At 39.6% G+C, this 21,591-nt stretch overlaps 1 protein-coding gene across 1 annotated transcript in view; it reads left to right on the top strand.

Moving 5' to 3' along the window:
* Positions 1-20,061, top strand: part of PDLIM4 (PDZ and LIM domain 4) — a 185,729-nt gene extending 165,668 nt beyond the window's left edge. Inside the window, exons 5-7 of the mRNA XM_063447416.1 lie at positions 7,883-8,040; positions 14,719-14,839; positions 19,166-20,061. Coding sequence (XP_063303486.1) covers positions 7,883-8,040; positions 14,719-14,839; positions 19,166-19,370 — 484 coding nt within the window. The 3' untranslated portion in view covers positions 19,371-20,061. The remainder of the gene's footprint in view (positions 1-7,882; positions 8,041-14,718; positions 14,840-19,165) is intronic.
* Positions 20,062-21,591: the final 1,530 nt, after the last annotated feature.

Genomic DNA, 21,591 nt, shown 5'->3' with positions numbered 1-21,591 from the left:
AGGAAACACAATGACACTTATAGTGTAGTATTAAATGTAAACAATAAATTAAAAACACAAGACAGGCACTAACAAGAAAATAGTACATAGTCAATTGTGCTAAAAGTGCTTTCCTCAATAAGGACCACTTATCTCCACATAGTCCCCCTTTTCAGAGTCCATATAACTTCCAGTTCTATGTTTGAGATTCTCACTCAATTACCTCTTCATTCACTTTACATTTTACCAATAGCTGCTTCTCTCTGTTAACTATTTTAGCCATCACCTCCTAATTTCCCCTGCTACCTTTTGTCTCAAACCCCCACGGTATCCTTTAGATTGTAAGCTCACGGGCTATCTAGCCAAGCACTTTGTATGAAAGAGCTTCAATGGCTAGTTATCAGCTTACGGGCAGGGCTCTTTCTCTACCTCTTGTTTTTGTCTGTGTATTTTGTACGTTCTCCACTAATTGTACAGCGCTGCAGAATCTGTTGTCGCTTTATAAGTACCAGTAATAAATAAATATGTAGGCCAATTACCACTTAGAGAGTGAGAAAATTGATTCATCCGATGGTTCTTCTTATCCAGGATAATTCTAGTAAACTGTTTGTTTGTTTAATTGACTCGATGTGTTTCATATCTTTGAGTAGACTTTTTCTTTTAAACAAAATGTATTTCTTCGCTGCAGAGATAATACTGCATTTGAAAATTTATATCAGCTCAGGTTTTTTTGCCTTCAAATTATCTCCTCAACCCTCTTTTGTGAAGCTCTGTATTATTATTTGTTTTAAAACTATAACTATCACCAAAGTCTGTCATGTTATTAGGGGCTTGTCATAAAAATTCGGGATTATTCTAGCTCCTAGTGACCGAATAATCTAAATTTTATTAAAGACAGGAGGCGAATATTTGCTTATCTTTCTTTACTGAAACTCCCAGCAGCAAAGAAACAGTTAACAGCAGTGTAAAAAAGTTTAACCAATGAGAGTGCATCACAGCAATATAAACTGTCATCAGGCTCCTCCCAATTCCTCTTTCTTGATGTAGCCGATCAGCTGTAGAGTCAACCATGTAAAAGTAGTCATTAAAACGATGAACAGGTAACGGTGAAGGTATCTTTAAGGATGAAGGTAGTGATCAACCCGCAGGTAGAGTCAAGGCAGAAGGCAAACGATCTTCACACTAGGAGGAAGGAGAAATATCGTGAAAGTATGGTCTCTTTGGCAAAAGAAAACCAAATAAATGCAGTGAACTGACTTCCAATTTAGTGCAAGCTCTAACTATGGTAATAACAGAGTGGTATAACAGTAAATGACCATCTAGAATTTAATGAACTAAATATAATATAAAAAACGGGTTATAATAATAACGACCTAATGAGTCTAGGTTAGCGAAAGAGAGGATGTAAGTCATAGTTAGAAATTGGAGGTAGTACAGGATACTTACCTAGAAGGGTGGGAAGAGAAAACTAGGGTGGGAAAATATTCGCCTCCTGTCTTTAATAAAATTTAGATTATTCGGTCACTAGGAGCTAGAATAATCCCGAATTTTATGGCAAGACAGGAGGCTTCATATTTGCTATTTTAACGCACAGATAGTAAGGACAGAGAAACGTGAGGAGAGTGTCTAAAATAAAAGGTACGGAAGGTGGATTCTCTAGACCAATCAGCGGAGGATAGAATTTCCGCTAAGGAACCTCCAGCTAAGAGTGCTGAAGAGGCGGCTGCGCCTCTAACCGAGTGAGCCCCGAAAGATGCATCAATGCCAGCCAGGGCTAGGAGCCATTTGATCCAGCGTGCAATGGTAGGGCACGAAACTGGTTTGTGAGGCCGTACATAGGATACCAGGAGGGGCCCGGTAGGTGCTCTGAGAAGGGTAGTGCGAGCGATATAGTGTCTTATGCACCGGGCTACGCATAGGAGTGGTCTCTCTGAGAAGTAAGGGTAGCTCACGGTAGATGAGTTGGTCTTAGTGCGTCTAGTGATGTGAAAGTGTACCCCCTCTGGTGTGAAATCGAGGGCGTGAAAGTCGAAAGCCCTGATGTCGGAAACTCTTCGGAAGGAGACCAAGCAGAGGAGGAGAGCTAATTTGGCTGATAATTGGCGGAGGGAAAGCGCTTCGTTGTCCGGCCAAGCTTCCAAGAACGTGAGCATGACGGCAACGTCCCAGAATTGATTATATTTGGGATTCGGGGGTCTAGCGATGCGGATGCCCCGCAAAAGTCTGCAGACAGACGGGTGTTTGCCCACCGAAGAGCCTTCTATAGGAACGTGCGCTGCAGAAATAGCAGACCGAAACACGTTAATGGTCCGGTAGGATTTACCCTGGTCGAATAAAGACGACAGGAAGTTAATAATATTAATTATAGGTGTTGAAAAGGGATCAAGGTTCCTTTCCAAGCACCAGCAACTCCATAGGCGCCATGCAGAGATGTAAGAGCGTCTGGTTCCTGGGGCCCATGAGTCCCAAAGGAGTCCCTGAGCAGTTGTCGAAAGGCCTGAGACATTCCACGATCCCCTGAAATGGTCCAAGCCACTAGTTGGAGATGGTCTTGGATCGCCAATGGGTGAAAGTTGCCTATCGAGTCTCTGAGGAGGTCGTGGGTGCAGGGTAGTAGCAGGGGAAAGTCCACTGACATTTCCAGTAGGTAAGGGTACCATGGTTGGGCCCGCCATAGCGGGGTCACTAGAGTTATCTTGACACCTTGAGTTCTGAGAAGTTGTAGCGTGCGTGGAATCATGGAGAATGGAGGGAACGCATATGCCCCTGACATCGGCCACTTCTGTAGGAAGGCATCGACTGCAAGGCACGCTGGGTCCGGTAACCAGCTGTAAAAAGCGTCCGTCTGCCTGTTGAGGCGAGATGCAAAGAGGTCCAGGTTGAATGGTCCCCGGCAAATCTGGAGATGCTGAAATATTTGTGGATTCAGTTGCCAATCGCTGGAGTCCCTCCAGTGGCGGGAGAACCAGTCTGCGACGAGGTTGTCTGTTCCCGGCAGATATTCCGCTCGCAGGGAGATATTCCTGTCTAGGCAGAACTGATATAATTCCTTGGTCAGGTCTGAGAGCATCTTTGATTTGGAACCTCCAAGATGATTCACGTAGCGGACTGCGGACACGTTGTCCATTTTCAGCACAACTGAACAGTTGTAGGCATCTTTGGCGAAGCTGCGGATTGCAAATGAGCCTGCAATCAGTTCGAGGCAGTTGATGTGAAGTGCGCGTTCTGAGTGGGACCAGAGTCCTCCTGTAGAGGTTTCCGAGCAGGTTGCGCCCCATCCGAGCAAACTTGCATCTGATTCCAGGATGAAGTCTGGTTGGGATCCGAAAATGGCTCTTCCATTCCAGGCATCCATATGTTGTAGCCACCAATGGAGCTCGAGCCGGGCCTCGTCCGTGAGTGTGATCTGTTGGTCGTAAGATGTCGACTGGTGTAGGTATTGGGTCTTTAATCGTTGCAGTGCCCGGTAGTGCAGTGGGGCAGGGAATATAGCCTGTATTGAGGCGGAGAGCAAGCCGATGGTGCGGGCTAGATCCCGTAGGCGAAGGTGTGGTGATATCAGTAACTTCCGAATGTCTCTTTTTATGGATTTTATTCTGGGTGCCGGAAGTTGAAGGACTGCTTGAACGGAGTCTATCTGGAATCCCAGGAATTGTATCGTCTGGGACGGTGTTAGAGATGATTTCTGGTGATTGATCACGAAGCCAAGATTCTGCAATAGGGCGGAGGTCATGTTTGTATGATGGAGGAGGGTTTCCTGGTCCTGTGCCATGAGAAGGATATCGTCCAGATAGATTATGGAGCGGATTCCTTGGGACCGCAGTAAGGCCATCACTGGTTTCATTAGTTTGGTAGAGCACCAGGGTGCGGAAGATAGGCCGAAGGGGAGGCAGGTGAACTGCCATAGTGTCTGTTCCCAACGAAACTGAAGGAGGCAGCGGTGTGCTGGTGTTACCGGCACCGTGAGGTATGCATCCTTTAGGTCGAAGCGAGAGAACCAATCTCCCTCGGAGAGTAGGTCTCTCAATAAATGGATCCCTTCCATTTTGAAGTGACGGTATACGATGAAATTGTTCAGATCTTTCAGGTTGATGACTGGTCGTAGACCCCCTGATTTTTTCTTTACCAGAAACATGTTGCTTACGAAGACCTGTGGGCCCACAACTCGTTCGATCGCACCTTTGGTGCATAGATCGTTGAGTTCGCTCCGTAGAGTCGACTCGTCTAGCAAAGACATTTTTATTGGGGTAGGAAGGGAATTTTGAATTGGTTCGACTGAAAAATCCAGGTGGAACCCGGACACCGTTTGAAGGATCCAAGGATCCTGAGTTAGTTGAGACCACTGTTGGGAAAAAAGGGTTAACCGGCCTGCAATAGGAATAAGAGAATAAGGAAGGTCCATTACCTGTAGCAGAGCGACCGCGTAGGGAAGCGGATCCACGTCCTCGGATTGTTCCGCGAGAGGGAAAAAATTGTCTGTGTTGGAATCGGGTATTGCCCGAATTCCAGGTGTCTGAAGGTCGAGGCCTGTAGCCTGTGAAGGCGGCTCTGCCAGTCGCTCGGCCTCTATAGTGACCAGCTCTTCCAGAAAAACGCTGAGAGCGAAATACCTTGCGAATAGAGGATTGTGCCTTTGTCAGTGTTGTAAAAACAGAGACGTGTTTACTTAGTTCTTTTATGAACTTGTCTCCAAATAACATGCCTTGAGCTTCTGGACCAAGTTCTTTGGTGCCTAGTTCGGCAAGTTTAGCATCAATTTTATAAAGGACGGCTTTCCGCCGCTCTGTTGATATTGCCACATTGGCATTGCCTAAAAGGCATAAGGCCCTTTGTGCCCACTCTCGCACCATATGTGCGTCAAATGTGCCACCTGATAAAGCCTCGTCTGCAATAATGAAGATTTGTGTGAGCGGGCCCGCCACATCCATCAACTTGTCTTGAGCAGTTTTAAGACCCTGTTCTAGACCCTTACGGGGGTCTTTCCCTGACTTGGTTAGAAAGGTCACAAGGAAGGGGTCGAATTCTGGTGTATTGGCCACCTTGTCTGGAATGGTGGGGCGTGGGCATTCAGCCCTTAATTTGGCTCTCACCTCTTTTTCTAAAGGCCGACGGAGCCACATTCTACAGTATTTGGCAATGTGGTCTGGGGGTGTCCATTCGGCCGATCTAGGGTGCTTAATGCACCTGGGGTCAAATAGAGGGTGTCCAGAGGTGTCAAATAAGGTATCTATGGGGTCAGACTCCGATTGGAGTTCCTCTAGAGGTATGAGGGGTTCATTAGTTGCAGAATCGGATGGATAAAGGTCTCGAAATGTCTTATGAGGCGGAGCCTCAGTATCAGAGTGTTCTGCGTAGTATTCGTCTAATACTTGGAGGTTAAAATCAGAGGTAGAACCCTCAAATGCATCAAATTTATCATGTTTGGGTTTTGAATAGGGCACTTTAGGGTGTTTAGCGGGCGCTTTGCCTTTACCGGCGGTGGCGCTATCGCCCTTCCAAGGGCGTTTGCGAGGGGCTCCTTCATGTTCCGAAGTGTGAGAATCTTCGGAATCTGAGAGTTGGGTAATGGCCGCCGTAGGGGCTGGTATTGTCTGCTCGCTGAAAGCCGCTAAAGCTTTAGGAATGGATTCAGTGATGGCATTGAATAGCCAAGCCTTAAGTTCGGCAGAAACTGCTGGTTCTGGCACATCAGACATAATGTCAATAACAGTGGGGTCACCACAAAGAGAATAATATAATATACAATATATATATATAGTTTAAATTTATTTTTATTTTTTTATTTTTTTTATTTTTTTTAATTATTTTTAATTTTGGTATGCAGACAAACTAATAACAATGAGGCGGTGGACTTATACAGAAAAGTAATTTTTGTAACAGTGGGGTTCATCCACAATACATCAATGGGGTTCACCCAGAGAGGAAGGACAATGAAATGTCCAAAATCAAATAACAGGTATGTGCCTGTGTCATCAAATAGGGATTACCCTGTATAGAGGCAGAAAAAAAAAAGGGGGTCACCCTTGAAGAAAGGCTAGAGGGGGTCACCCTCTGAATAAAGGCTTGAGGGGGTCACCCTCAGTATCAAGCAAGGATTTTTTTAAGTTGAAAAAACCTGTCAAGAAAAGGGGAAATTTTGAGTATGTATCCTTAATGATTTAAAATAAAAAGGTCTTTAAGGGATAAAAAGTACTTACCGAACAGCTGGGTCGTTGTTCTGCAGAGGGAGCTGAAATGCGAGTGAACCGCCGCGCATAAAATTTCCGCAAGATGGCGCTGAGAGGAAGCCCGGGAAAAGGTAAATAGAAATGGCCGCGGAAAGAAAAGGGCGGGAAACGTCTCTATGGAGACGCAAGGCAACACACGAAGTGTGTGAGGGAAAAAACTGAGCGGAGCGGACCGGCAAAATGCCGGGCGCTGCGGGGAAAGTGTGTCAGTTAAACAGAGAGTATAAGAATACAAGTATGGTAGAAAAAATAAGAGAGGCAATTGTGTTTATAGGTTGACTGGGGAGTCAGCCCATGTCACCTAAGCAGTGTGTAAAAGCACAGAAAGGCTGAGAAAATACTAGAATAAGTAAATGAATAAATATATATAATATTAAAGCAATATACTCATATAAATATATATAAAAATTGAGCATAAATAGGAGTATAATTAGAATAGACTCACCTGGGAGGCTAAGCAGCAAAGAAAGAGGAATTGGGAGGAGCCTGATGACAGTTTATATTGCTGTGATGCACTCTCATTGGTTAAACTTTTTTACACTGCTGTTAACAGTTTCTTTGCTGCTGGGAGTTTCAGTAAAGAAAGATAAGCAAATATGAAGCCTCCTGTCTTGCCATAAAATTAAGCTGCCCATTAAATCAAAATGTGACAGCTCTGCTTTGAAGTGGGATGACATTCAGCGAGTGGCATATAATCATCTCTGTATGAACACAGGGCGGTATGTTCTAAGATCAAATGTGTGGTAAAACCATATTGTCTAGACAAAACCTGAAACAGATATGTAAAGCATAAATATAATCCGTAGATTGTCAATCAAGAGGCATAATGTTGTAACACAGACATGTAATCTTGCTATATTAACAAAACAAAAAAAAAATTCCCTAGTGTCCACATTCATGAATTGAGCTGGGTGGATAAAATGATGAAGGGATCAAATAAAATTGTTTTATGATAATATTTAGAGTTTTATTTAAAAAATAAATAAAATAAATACTGAACAATACCCACAAACATAAAAAGGGAAGATGGGAGAGGGGTGCAAAGGTAGAGTGCAAAGTTGAATAGGCACAAGTTGTTTTTTTGGGGGGTGGGGGCAGTTAGTGATACAATGCAGTGTGGGTTTTTTTCTGTGTCTGCTGGTTTAATGTTATACACTTGGAGTTAATGATGTAAGTGCAGGGTTAATACAGAATGGAGTTCGGTTAATGCAGCAATTGTGGAGATTATACTTACAAGTTTATGTAATATTGGTGTCATAATGTAGTTTATAGAACATTTAGAGTTTAGAGTAGGACTTGATTATAGTATATGGTTGGAGTGTCTTAAGTCAATATATGTGAGTGGGGCCATAGTCTCTGGTCTTCTTCCCACCTTGAGGGTCAAGCCTCTGGTCTTCTTCCCACCTTGAGGGTCAAGCCTCTGGTCTTTTTCCCACCTTGAGGGTCAAGACCCTGGTCTTCTTCCCACCTTGCAACACCCCTGGTTGTGAGTTTACTTAGTACTCTGGAAGATTGTTGTTCTTCTTTATGAATGGTGTTGGGCTAGACCTAACAGTGAATGTTTGTGGATTAATCTCCGTTCTGTGCCTGCTCAATACTTTGTAGCCAATCTATATTGTATTATCATAGCACGTAGGTACAACACTTATTTTTTTTTTATTTTTTTTTTTCATTAGTGCTGATCCTTCAAAGCCTCTTCAAAGAAGCAGGAATGGAATAGATATGGATTCAGATGTCTACAGAATGCTTCAAGAACCTGAAGAACCTGTTTCACAACCCAAGCAGTCTGGGTCTTTCAAGTATTTGCAAGGCATGCTCGAAGCTGGGGAGAATGGTGCGTATTGACCCTGTCATGTTATAACAGGCTGTCTAGAACCGTTTTTCATAATAATAGCATTTCACAAATCCAGTGATCAGTTAACATGGGACTACTCTATGGAATCTGTTAACAAGGGAGTAACATTCACATTTTTGTATATAAAGATATAAATAGATGTAGATATATACATACATACAATGTATCAACAGAAAGCTGCACTCGCAGTCTTCATGAAGTTTAAACCTTTATATCACATTGAAAGTGTCCACAAAGATTGACATGTCAGTCACCGCTCATGACTTTCATCTGGAACAATTATATTATTATCATGATAGGTCCTGATGAAAGTCCCTAGCAGGGACTGAAACATCGATCTGGGTGGACATTTTGTCAGAGTAGAGATTGTACCCATATTAGTCCAGTGGTACAGATATGAAATAGCAGCTGAACAGATAAAATAACAGAAGGCAGTTGAAATTAGTATCTTGTAATACTTTTTTTATTGGACTTACAGAATTTTGGAATGACAAGCTTTTGGGAGAACATCGCTTTCTCAAGTTTAAAGTATTTTTGAGCAAAAACAATACATAGAATTCAAAGTTACATTTTTATACTGGGATTAAAGCGACGTGAGTGCAGATAAGGCACAGGTCTGACTGTATATATATTACATACAGGCAGTGTCTGGGTGCTGGGGAGTTCCATGTTTTTTTTCTCTAACCACTCCTAAACACCAAGACATCATTAGTTCTCCTCATCTCTATGCTACTTCACCTGTGCCTCCCATCATGCAGCTACTCGCATCACCTCCTCTTTCTGACATAGCTGGATTTTCTTTCCCAACATATCTGTCATTTAGTTGCTCCACTTTTAATAATATCACACACTGCATGTACAGTTCTCCACAGGCATTCAAACTTTGGTCCTGTCGCTATGTCCATGGATTGTTCAACCCAGATAGCAAGGAGAAGTTCTAAAGGACCCCCATGGAGTATATATTTGAGTTGAATTTAAAGAAACAAAATATCCTTCTTTAGATGCGTATAATGTTTATCTCCATCAAACTGAGCATTATGAAGCTCTGTGAACTATATTGCAGTGGCATCTGCTCTCAAATAGTTAATTAGCCTTTTAATGAGCAGTCTTTGGTTTCACATCTATGCATGACTGAAGCAGATATAAGAATCACACCAGTCTTGCTAATGCGGGAAGGACTGAAGTGTTGGGTTTTTTTGTTTTGTTTTTCTATATAATGAGAGAAATATGCCTGCCAAAAGCAACAAGTCCACTAAACATCTGCCAGAACTAAGAAAGGAACCCTGCCGCTGATCTGACAAGAGCCTCATGAAAGGGGAAAGAAACACTGTTATCTTAGAATGAACGCGTTAACCACAAATCCAAAGTTCTCTTAAAACAATAGACAAGAATGCGTGGGATGCTTTCGTCCTTCCTCTAGGCATTTGATTCTAAACGTACAAATAGCTGAGTTATGCATGTCCAGCCTAGCAACAGATTGAATTGTTGGGTCATTTCCAGCTATTATCTCATTAAATACTCACAAGATTTACAGATCGCTTTGTGTTCTTGGAGACTAAACAAAGGCAAGGGTCAAAAGTGTCATCCATCTTAAGATTTCCTGCAATCCGCGTTTCAGAAGCTCCATGCTGATTTCATCGCTCTACTGCTGCAGTGGCCATATAAATTTAATTTTCTCTGGTTATATCTTTAAGGTTACTTGAAGTATCGGTAGGGCTATTTTCAACAATAATTCATCTTTGGACATATTAATATAGAGTTCAATAAGAGAGGGAACAGGATATGTAATGGGAAATATCTCAATTTAGACAACGTGGACCTTATAAGCAAGAAGGAAGTTAAACATTTTCCTGTGCTAATGATATTCAGCTTCCTATTTGGGAAGATTATGTTCTTGTAAATAACCTTACCTGCAACTGGTAAAATTTGCCCATCTTGCCTCCCTTCTGTGCTCTTTCCCTATTTCTAACAGCTCATAATAGTTGGTGTTTTAGTGCACCCCAAACAAGCCACAGCAGCAAAACTCTGTATTATTAATTGAAATTTAAAGGAACACTATAGGATCAGTAACACAAACATGTATTCCTGACCCTATAGTATTAAAACCACCACTTAGGTGTCTTGCCCCCCTCTGCCGTCCCCAGCCCCAACCCGCCTCCTTGGTGACATTATCAGAATTTACCATTTTTAGCCAATCCGATACTTTCCCATAGGGAAATCGAGATGGGGTGGGACCAAACACCGTTTTCACCAATCACCACCTCCTCATAGAGATGCATTGAATCAATGCATCTCTATGAGGAAAAAACAGCGTCTCCATGCAGAGCGTGGAGACTCTGAATGGCAGTGCTACCTATGTGCAGCACTACCCCAGGAAGTACCTCCAGTGGCCATCTAAAGAGTAGCTGCAAGAGGTGCCCCTAGGGGGCAATGTAAACACTGCCTTTTTCTGAAAAGGCAGTGTTTGCATGAAAATGCCTAAAGACACTGATTATACTCACCAGAACAAATGCATTACGCTGTAGTGTCCCTTTAAATTGTTTTTTTAAAGAGAATTCGGCTTTTGTTTTTGGTGATTTATCGGTCTATTTGGATTTATCTTGGACTTTTATTGCCAATTGGCAGGACTTATTTGAAAGTCTTAGCTTGTTGTTTTAATTCCTTTTTTATTATTTATTTGTGTTCATTTGAATACTTTAAAAAAGTTGTTTTTTTTTTTACTTTTCACTCCATATTGTGGAGCAATAAAGTTTTACCCTTGGAAGATACCACCCTATTTGTGGAATTTATATTCATATTCAGCCGGAGTAACCACAAGGTCACCTGGAAACAGGAAAGGGACATCCTGAGTAAAAGTCCAACAGTGCCATCCATGAGAGCCATATGTTGTGATTTGGCTCTAGGCTTGTGAGTACCTGATCTCCATTTCAAATTATACAATTGTACAGAATATATTACACTATATTGTTTTATATATTTTACAGACATTCAGAAGTGTGATCCACCTACTACCTTGTATGTATTATATGTTTGCATTATTTTGAGTGGTATAAGGGGTTTCCACTCAGGTGGTTTGTAGCTTTTAGTGCTACCACACTCAGTCCCACTTTGTTTCTGTATATACTTGTGTTTTGTAAAGAGAATTTGGCTTTTGTTTTTGGTGACTTACCTAATTATAGTCTCCATTTAATATTGTTAGATAACCTTTTTATATATTTAAATATTTTTGGATGAACTTTTAAAATATATATTTTTTAAATTTTAAATATATAATATAATATAATATAAATAAAAATATATCAATATATAAAAATATCACAAAATTTTAATATTTTGCATATTTGTAAAAATTTGAAAAGCTTATCCAATAATATTAACATCCAAAATATATAAAAAGCAAACAATAGGTCAAAATGTCAATAGATCAATTTTGCAATGTCCTGCCTACTAGCCACATACACTGTGAATTCCTCTAAAACAGTTTTAATGTCCCAAATGACAAAAGTAACCCATTAATGTGCTTTTTTTAATAGACAGAAAAACACTCCATTTTAATTTACATTTGCATCAGTGCACCCAATGTAAATAAAATTTACCTCACACACACATATGATAACAGGTAATCACACTCACAAGAAATCCTGCGAAAATTATGCCTAGTGCAGAAAGTTGCTTGCGGCAGTTATCAACTTGCGAGAATAATAATAACGTTTACCAAAGCAAAGGTGCCAGTTCTACCTCTATATTGTAAAACCTACATACACTGCACTGGTTATATAGAGCACCCAACTATAAGAGGCACAAACAATGTATCACTTTGGATGACTAAAGGACAATTTGTATCCGAGCCTCTTTTATATTCTGTTCTATCATTGGGGATTGGTGGCACCCAAAACATGGGCTGGCCTCTTGCAAATGGCATATTCATACTAGAGCACAGTGTCCTTTAAGTTGGTTTCCAGAAAGCTAGTTTAGACCATGACCTTGAAGAAACGTTTCTTGTGCTCTGGTTGGTTCACCTGAGTTCGATTGGATAGCTTGGGAACAAGTGCTGATTTTAAGAGAAAATTAAATAACTAAGTCTTTGTTTGCAAGGAGCTTGGGGCGTTTGCCTAAATTTAATATATTACTCTGATTGATGTTTTCTGCTTGGCACAACCACATACACCAACAAACCATGTAAAAAGAAACACACATATCGTCCTCAAAATAAAAAAGATATATTCTCTTAGATGAAATAACCTGGTTACCATCATTAATATTGTGATAAGACGTGTAAACAAAATTCTCAAAACATAAGATGTCATGCATGGAACAGAATAAGGGGCAGAAGACCATGCAGGCTACTACAATATCACACTGGTATTTTGCTGACCACTTTAGAGCATCTTGATTTAAATGCTACATCAATCAAAAAAAACTCCCTAAATTCCACAGCAACATATGTGCAAAATACATACATGTACAGGATGCAGCCAAAGATGTGAATGACACAGATGATGGTATAAAATGTGCAGTCCTGTAGAGAGAGGAATTGAAATGCTTGACTTAGAGGGACATCGTCATGGTGAAAACAGCTTGCCTTAGTCCTAAAGCTCATTTGAGCAGGGACATCTCCACCTCTTGTCTCGGTTATATTCTGTTTGTCAATTACTTGTTGTCAAATACCCCTATTTTATAATAGTAAAGCACTGCGGGATATGTTGGCCCTAGATAAATGCTAATCATATTAATAGTAATAATAATACGTCACTGCTTTATAATAACTTGATACCTCTCAAAACTGGGAAATGTGAATGGAGGAATGGAGGGGGTGTAGACAAAAAGAGACTTGCTATTTTACAGTTCTCGGTTGCTCACTGTGTGTGTTCTAGCTTTGTTATTGGTGTTTTTCTTTTTTCTATTTTTTGCTTATACTCTGTATAGCATTACATACACAGTATGTTCTCAATACTTTATTAAGTTGTGGTAACGGTTTAAAAGTAGTGCTTAAAAAAAACTGTTGCAGTTACCTCATGACTTACCTCAGCACATGAAATGTTTTTAGACTGCATTTCCCATGATGCCTAGCCATTCAAAAAAAGAGACAGCTGAATTAAGGAAGCGACCATGTTAAAGAGTTCATCCATACCAAAAACATTCAAATACAAAAGTTTCTTAAAAACTAGAATACAATGGTCACTGGTTTCAATACCACAGAGAGTAATTATTTATGTTTATTTTATTTAACAAATACGTTTGTGCTATGCTTCTTATATGCTATATATGCATTGAATATTATATACTTTACTCTCAACATGACTATATAACTGCTATGATGGAAGTGGATACTACAAAACTTGGTTCACATACAAAATGTTCCTTCTGTGTTGACCTCAATGAGGTTATATACATGCAATATCTTTGAACTCAGATAAAAGTTACCTCATTCAGAAAACTTGATTTTGGTGGATCACTGGGTGTTTAGACTAGCTTTACGCTGGTAGACAAAACACCTTTCAAATGTGATATCCAAGTATCAAAATCATATGTCAGGGCTGGCATAGTTAATTTATAACTCTAGTAGCTGTAACCAGAAGCAAGGGTGTCCTAAAGGTATATCCACAGATGTTTTAAAACTACAGCTTCCATGATGCTTTCTCATTCTAAATACATTCTAAATGCATGCAAAGCACCATGGGAGTTGTAGTTCTACAACATCTGGGGATCTACCCGTTGGGCACACCTGTCCTATAGTATCTTGAACTAACATACTGTAAATGTGAGAATGATGTGGCATTGCTTAGATTTTGTTTTTTAATTGAGTATGGATGAATGCTTTTTTTTTTCTTCCATTTTCTGACACATAACAACTTTTTTCTCTCTGTTACCCCTTACCCCAGATAATATTCTCTTAACTGTGTATGTTCATTGCCATTGCACTCTTGTATCCCTGAGCTTGTTTTGTTTATATTAGCTTATGAGCTAATAACTTACAAAACATTGGGTCAAACAGGAAATGGGAGGAATCAGAGAGAAATACACTATTTCCTATAAATAGCTTAGATCAAAAAAGATTATATGGAAATAATTGAGTCATTTAAATAAAACAAGAAACAGAGGTTTAAAAAAAAATGAATTCATATTGCTTATGTGCAAAATAAGTTGAAGTGATTGGCAATAACCAAAATGTTCAACTCAATATCATGAGTAAGTATGTATCATGTACAGACATCTCTAAATTGATGGGTTCATGCACCCTATGTTTCCTGTATTTTCTATATCCTATTCTCTTGTAAGAATCTGAGCTCAAAGTTCTCCCAGCCCTCTATTGTATTGAACATGCAGAGTGGAATGTTACAGATAGACGTAGGTCCAAACTCTCGCCACCTCCCATCTAGTCCCTTGTGCCTAACCATCACATTGCAGTCAGCAACACTGTTCAACCTTTTACAATCCAAGGTCTTTCATTTATGTTGTGAGTTATTACATTTAACAGTTGTAGTATTGTTATCTAATATTTAAGACTTCCAGTTTTCTGTCATTCACTCTACAAACCCTGTCTCACTGGTTTTAGATTTGTCTGGAATCAAGGTGATGAGCCATTTTTTAATCAAAATCAGCCGGTTTGTGAGTTTTTTTGGGCAGCACTCTCACTATATAAACATTTTTTGGCAGGTGAGAAGCCAGATAGACCAGCCAGCTCAAGAAACATAAAATCACCAGTGTCTAAACTCAGCAGCCCAATGACTGGCTTACAAATGCTTCCCGAATGCACCAGATGTGGAAACGGAATTGTGTAAGTAACACTCTTCTGAACACAAACAGTATACATTTTGTGTGTGTGCTTGGTGTATGAATTGACTGTTAATTTACATATTTTAAAAATGTAGATTGAATTTTAATCTCATCCATTCTGCCTGTGAGGTTTTTTAAATGTATGTGTTCTAGCATAAAGTTTAAAATTCCACTAGCTCTTCCTACGTAGGCCTAGTAGCCAGAAACCCAAGCAAAACCCAGAAACGGGCATAATCAGGCCATTCTAACAATAGCATGCACATCAAACATATTGATAAAACTAGCATTATTCATAAAGAGCACTATTATAGGCTCTATATTATAATAAGCCTTTTAAACGGAGACTATACAGGCTTATTTACTAAAAATGATAATTCAAAGTAAATTTTAAATTCAAGGTATAAATAGCCAAACATACTGTAACACGGTGTACATTTGAGAATAATGCACCATTGCTTTGATGTTTTTTTTCTTTAATTTTCTGACACACAATAACTACTACAAATATTTTTTTTTCTTTCTGTTATCCTTTACCCCTGAGAATATTCTCTTAGCTTTGTATGTTCATTGCACTCTTGCGTCACTGAGCATGTTTTGTTTATATGAGCTAGTAACGTTGGCCTTAAATTTGAAATTCACTTTGAATTCTCACTTTAATGAATAACCCCAATATAGACATACAGACCACCTCATCTTAAAAGTGGTCTGAGTGCCATGTCCCTGTTGTTTCAACCATGCAATGTAAGAACAACGATGTTTACATTGCAGGGTTCTAGTGGCTGCCAATCTAAGAGCCTTTAGGGGCGCTTCTGTCCAAATAGTTTCACTTGCCTATTTCAAAAAGATGTTCTCATAGAGACAATCTAATTGGTGCAGTGTGACATTTTGCTGCGCATGTGCACAAGTCTCTCTGTCTTGATGATCTCAGTCATGGAGGCAGGGTAGCAGCACGGAGACTTGCGCTGTAATGGAGAAGAAGTAAGTAAAGCTGTTTTTTTTTTTTTTTGTCTTTCACAAAGAGGGCGACCGGGAACCTAAAACGACATGTTTGTATTTCTAACGCTATAATGTTCCTTTAAGCATATGTTTTAAGCAAACTAGCGGACGTGCCCTCTTCTGCTGTTTACTCTCTAATATTTAAATCAAACGATAAATACAAAGGAAACCAAGTATGTCTTGTGTTCCATGTTGACTCTAGAAATGTGAAATATGTTAAATGTTTCAACATTGCATAACTGTATACTGGGCTTTGAGGACTTTGAAGTAAATGGAGCTTTACTCTTCCCTAAGTAAAAATTTATTTTAATTTGAGTTTTAAACTGCTCAGTGCATTGAGGTTAAACTAATGGCGAAGACACCAGATATAGACAACCTGTACATTTTTAGCTGTGGTTATACTATGAAGATGCAGGGGATGTTGTCCAACCACAGCTGGACAGCAGAATGTTGGCCAACAATAGACATAGATGTGCCAGCATTTATCTTGACATTATTGCATCTTGTTTGATGTTTTCAAGCTGAGAGGATACACTTTAATGTATCTTCTCCATTGGCTATGTTACTTGGGTTTGATAGGTTTTACAACTGCTAAGTGCATAACCATAAAAAAATGCTTTTTTGTGTCCGGCCATAAATCATTCAATATGTTATGGATCATGATGTAAATCCAAATTTTTCCACAAGCTACTTGATTTACAAAAATTGCCTTCCAAGTTCATCCACACAGTCAAGTATCCATTCTAAAGAAGTTGGTGTGATAAGTTGGTATAAGAAGGTTTAAAAGTTTTGGTAATGGGAATAAGAAAAAAGTCAAACAATTATCTAAGATAGAGCATTGTAAAAACACATTTTGATTTCTTCCATTCCTATCTTAGAGGGTGACACATCAGTGTACATACATAGGGATATGATGTGCATTTAATTCACTTTGGGATTTTGTGTTGCACTAGAAAAGGCAAAAAGAGGACAGTCTTTTTCGTACAGAACTCCAGAATGAAAGGAACTAAGACAAAAAACTCCAAAATTTTATTTAACCCCTTAAGGACCAAACTTCTGGAATAAAAGGGAATCATGACATGTCACACATGTCATGTGTCCTTAAGGGGTTAAAGGAACACTATAGTCACCTAAATTACTTTAGCTAAATAAAGCAGTTTTAGTGTATATATCATTCCCCTGCAATTTCACTGCTCAATTCACTGTCATTTAGGAGTTAAATCACTGTGTTTCTGTTTATGCAGCCCTAGCCACACCTCCCCTGGCTATGATTGACAGAACCTGCATGAAAAAAAAACTGGTTTCACTTTCAAACAGATGTAATTTACCTTAAATAGTTGTATCTCAATCTCTAAATTGAACTTTAACCCCTTAAGGACACATGACATGTGTGACATGTCATGATTCCCTTTTATTCCAGAAGTTTGGTCCTTAAGGGGTTAATCACATACAGGAGGCTCTTGCAGGGTCTAGCAAGCTATTAACATAGCAGGGGATAAGAACATCTTAATTAAACAGAACTTGCAATAAAGAAAGCCTAAATAGGGCTCTCTTTACAGGAAGTGTTTATGGAAGGCTGTGCAAGTCACATGCGGGGAGGTGTGACTAGGGTTCATAAACAAAGGGATTTAACTCCTAAATGGCAGAGGATTGAGCAGTGAGGCTGCAGGGGCATGTTCTATACACCAAAACTGCTTAATTAAGCTGTTCAGGTGACTATAGTGTCCCTTTAATGTCAAAGTAAAATAACATAGCAGGCATTATCCACATATGTGATATGATGAATCAAGAAACCAAGGTTTAATACATGTTATGCCTTATTTGTTGCTTATGAGTAGTCATTCTTTGTCATAATTACCAAAGATTTAAAGTGGCACAAAAAGAAAAAAATTTTAGATGGCGTGAATAGATGTGCAGCCAAGGTAGAACATATTTAGAACATTTTAGGTTACATTATTATTACATTTTCACAATCTATTAATATGCAGTTATGTAATCTTGAACAAGACCAACATATTTGAATTGCACAAACTTACATATTTGCTGATTTCCTAAAACTTTAAAAGTTCACTATAGTCACCCAGACCACTTAATCGTAATTAAGTGGTTTTGGTGCAATGAGCATTTTTGCAAATTACATTGCATTGCAGGGTTAAATCCATCTGTAATGGATTCAAGTAATACTTGGTCACGTGATGTGGAAACCCCACAGGAAAGCTTAAAGAGACACTATAGTCACCAGAACAACTACAGCTTAATGTAGTTGTTCTGGTGAGTACAATAGCTGCCTTCAGGCGTTTTCATGTAAACACTGCCTTTTCAGAGAAAAGGCAGTGTTTACCTTGCCCCTAGGGACACCTCCAAGAGGCTACTCCTTAGATGGCCACTGGAGGGGCTTCCTGGCTCAGGGCTGCACAGTAGGCAGCTCTGCCGTTCAGTGTCCCCACGCTCTGCATGGAGACGCTGAATTTTCCTCATAGAGATGCATTGATTCAATGCATCTCTATGAGGAGGTCCTGATTGGCCAAAATGGCATTTGGCCCTGCCCTCGTGCCAATTTTAGCTAATCCAATGCTTTCCCAAAGAGGGCGGAGCCAGCCGCCAGGGGAACCAGGGCGGCGCTGGAAATAAGGTGAGTTTTAAACTTTTATAGGGGGGCTAAGGGAAGGGCAAGCCACCTAAATGGTGGGTTTTCACTGTAGGGTCAGAAATACATGTTTGTGTTCCTGGCCCTATAGTGATCCTTTAATTCAGTGGTTTTCTATGGGAAAGATTGGATTTGTGAGCAGCACTCACTGTGTCTGCGCATTTTGTCTACAATGCTCCTCTATGAGGGGAATCTAATTGGATTCTGTAGGAGGCCATGTGTCCTCTGTGACGAAACCAGAGGAGGGGCAGCAACACTATATTGTTAGTAATACAGACTTGTATTCCTAATGCTATAGTGTTCCTTTCACCTCTTCACTACTAAGCAGTTTGCAAAAAATAAAAATAAACACCTCTAAAACCAAATGAATTGGGTGTCCTATCTACACATACTGAGATTTAATTTTTTATTTCAGTATGCGTAAATAGCATATTATTAAATGGAAAAAATAACAAAATTGTTGGTTGGAGAGAAAAACATAAAAAATAAAATATTTACCAAAGAATTAAGTAACAGGCGAGAATACACAACCAGGATCAGTTCCAACCAGTATCTGTATTGTGAATTTCTGTAAGGCAAGCAGTGAAAAAAATGTACATATTTTTACTTTCATCTTTATTTACATTGTTTGCTGCAGTGAATGCAATCTTAATAATGGATTTCGTATTTATGTCTGTTTTTTAGTGGTACGATAGTAAAAGCACGAGACAAGCTGTACCACCCAGAATGTTTCATGTGCGATGACTGTGGCCTTAACCTGAAACAGAGAGGGTACTTCTTCATCGAAGAGCAGCTTTACTGCGAAACTCACGCCAAGGAGAGAGTCAAACCTCCTGAAGGATATGATGTTGTGGCTGTGTACCCCAATGCCAAAGTTGAACTTGTCTAACATCCCACCATAGCCCTTGTTGATAGAGAGGCCATTAGTGCCTTACAGTCAGGACCGGCAGTAACAACTTATGGATCCCCCACTATTGTTGATCTACGCTTTCCACATCCAACTAGTTAACTGCAAATATCTGCTTATTGAAACTTGCTTTGTCCTACTTGTGGAGTAAAGCAATTCAGCTTTTCAAGATTCCAAAGAACTCTTCAATGGGATTCCAGGTCAAATGTGTTTTCTATAACTGCTACAATATGAGATTTAACGTTCATCTGAGAGTTGTTAATAGTGGTTGATCAACAATAGCTGGAGAACCATAGGATTGCTTTCTCCAAGTCTACAGCAATAACTATCAAGCTTTTCCTACAACATAGAAATTAAAGGAATTTCTTCAGGCAAGTGATTCCCATGCACCATATAATCTAGCAGAACATCAACGCAAAAAGCACCATAAGGCTTAAAAAATATGCATTTTACTTCCTAAATAAAGCTAAAACGTCTGTAGAGGGCAAGTGTTTAGGAAATGTGTTATACACTAACTGTCCATGTGTTCTTGCATTTGTGTACATGGGTTTTGTGTACTCTGCAATCTAAATGTGTGCAATCTACGTTTTATTCTTACACCAATAGAAGTCTTTTGTAAATACTGAGTGGTATTCAACGTCTGCCCAATAAAAGCTATATACTTTTTAATATATCCAGTTCTTCGTTACTCTGCTTTTGTTCCGCATCTCTTACTAGCATACAGTGAAATAGTGTGTTGAAATAAATATGGTTCACGTGACTAAAGTAGGCAAGTGTTGGGTATGTAGCACAAATGGTTAGTAGTTGTCCTCGGCCAAATTTACCAGGCACAATGTTGGTCCAGGTTTTTTTTTCAGTATTTGCAGTAATATCCTGACCTGCAAGCTGTCTGCAATTTCTCAGCAAATGATATTGGCAACGTTTTAAAAAAAAAAAAAGAAAAAAAAAAAAAGAGAGAGAGAGAGAGAAACACAGCTGTGGAAACAGAACTGGAAAGTCTTTCAGCATCCACCGGTTTGAATGAACGGACCTGTAAGGGAATAAAACAACGTCCACTCGTAATTCAGTTTTAGTGCTAAGCATCAGTTTCTCCTATTTGCAGCCTCGTTAAGAATGACATCACATTCCACACGGCACTGCAGCCAAGTCGCAGATACAAAGCTGAACTTGTTTTAATCCATCAACAGTGTGAATTTAAACCACAAGGACAGCAGGAAACTGCATTAACAGGACATGTACACCAGCAAGACTGTCAACAATCTGGCCTAAAACATATCAATGGTACCCCTCTCCAAAAGTGTACAATACTCTCTAGCAAGCAACTGGGTCACTGTATGTAAGAGTGAAATAATAAAATTGTCAATCATGATTGCAGACCAAATCCAGGCTCTTGTTTACACAGCCACTATTTACAGCTCTGATTCAGCTCAGTGCATTATTGTAATGGCATGTGAGGCAAATAAAGTACATCCTATTGATACCAAGATCAACTAACCATGGAAGGCAGTTCCTGCTTCATTACTGTGCTCAACTATTCCTTAAAGGGACACTAACTTTTTCTTAAATACACAATATTACAGCACCGTATATTGATAACACAGACAGTAGGTATTATAAGTTAAAATAGCCCGAGTGAGTATAGGACATGTAACTTATCTCTATGACATCCATCCAACTTCCTGTCGATGAGAGCAGCCATGTTAATTGCTTGTCCCTGCAGATTGTACCATTATTATTTTCCATTAAAATGTTTCTCTCCTTTGGAGGGAGATGATTGACATAGAAAGAGGAATAAGGCGAAGGATGTTGGTTAACTTTACAGGTTTTGGTCTTTGTGTCAACAATCTCAATAGGCATAAAAGTAGAAGAGGAAAAGGGAAACATGAAAATCTAATAGATGGAAGGGGAATAAAGTAAATGAGGCCAACTCCAACCAATTCAAATTATACTTATTTCAATGGTAACGATTCTGAATCCATGCAAAGAGTTACTGTATGTATGTTCTATAAATTCCATTGCTAAACCTTTGTAAGTTAACAGTTGCAGCATAAACAGTTTCCTGTTAAAATACCCCCAAGCTCATGATGAGACCACCCCATCAATGTCCACATTGCAGGGTTAACACGCCTCCGGTGATTGTCAGGAAGACAGGCACTAGAGGCATTTCCTCTGCTATAATCAAACTCAGTTATAGATCAAATGC

This window comes from Pelobates fuscus, chromosome 3 (genome assembly GCF_036172605.1).
Source record: "Pelobates fuscus isolate aPelFus1 chromosome 3, aPelFus1.pri, whole genome shotgun sequence".
NCBI classification, from domain to species: domain Eukaryota; kingdom Metazoa; phylum Chordata; class Amphibia; order Anura; family Pelobatidae; genus Pelobates; species Pelobates fuscus.
Note: the sequence above shows the minus strand (reverse complement) of the source record. Positions and strands in the feature narration are given on the sequence as shown.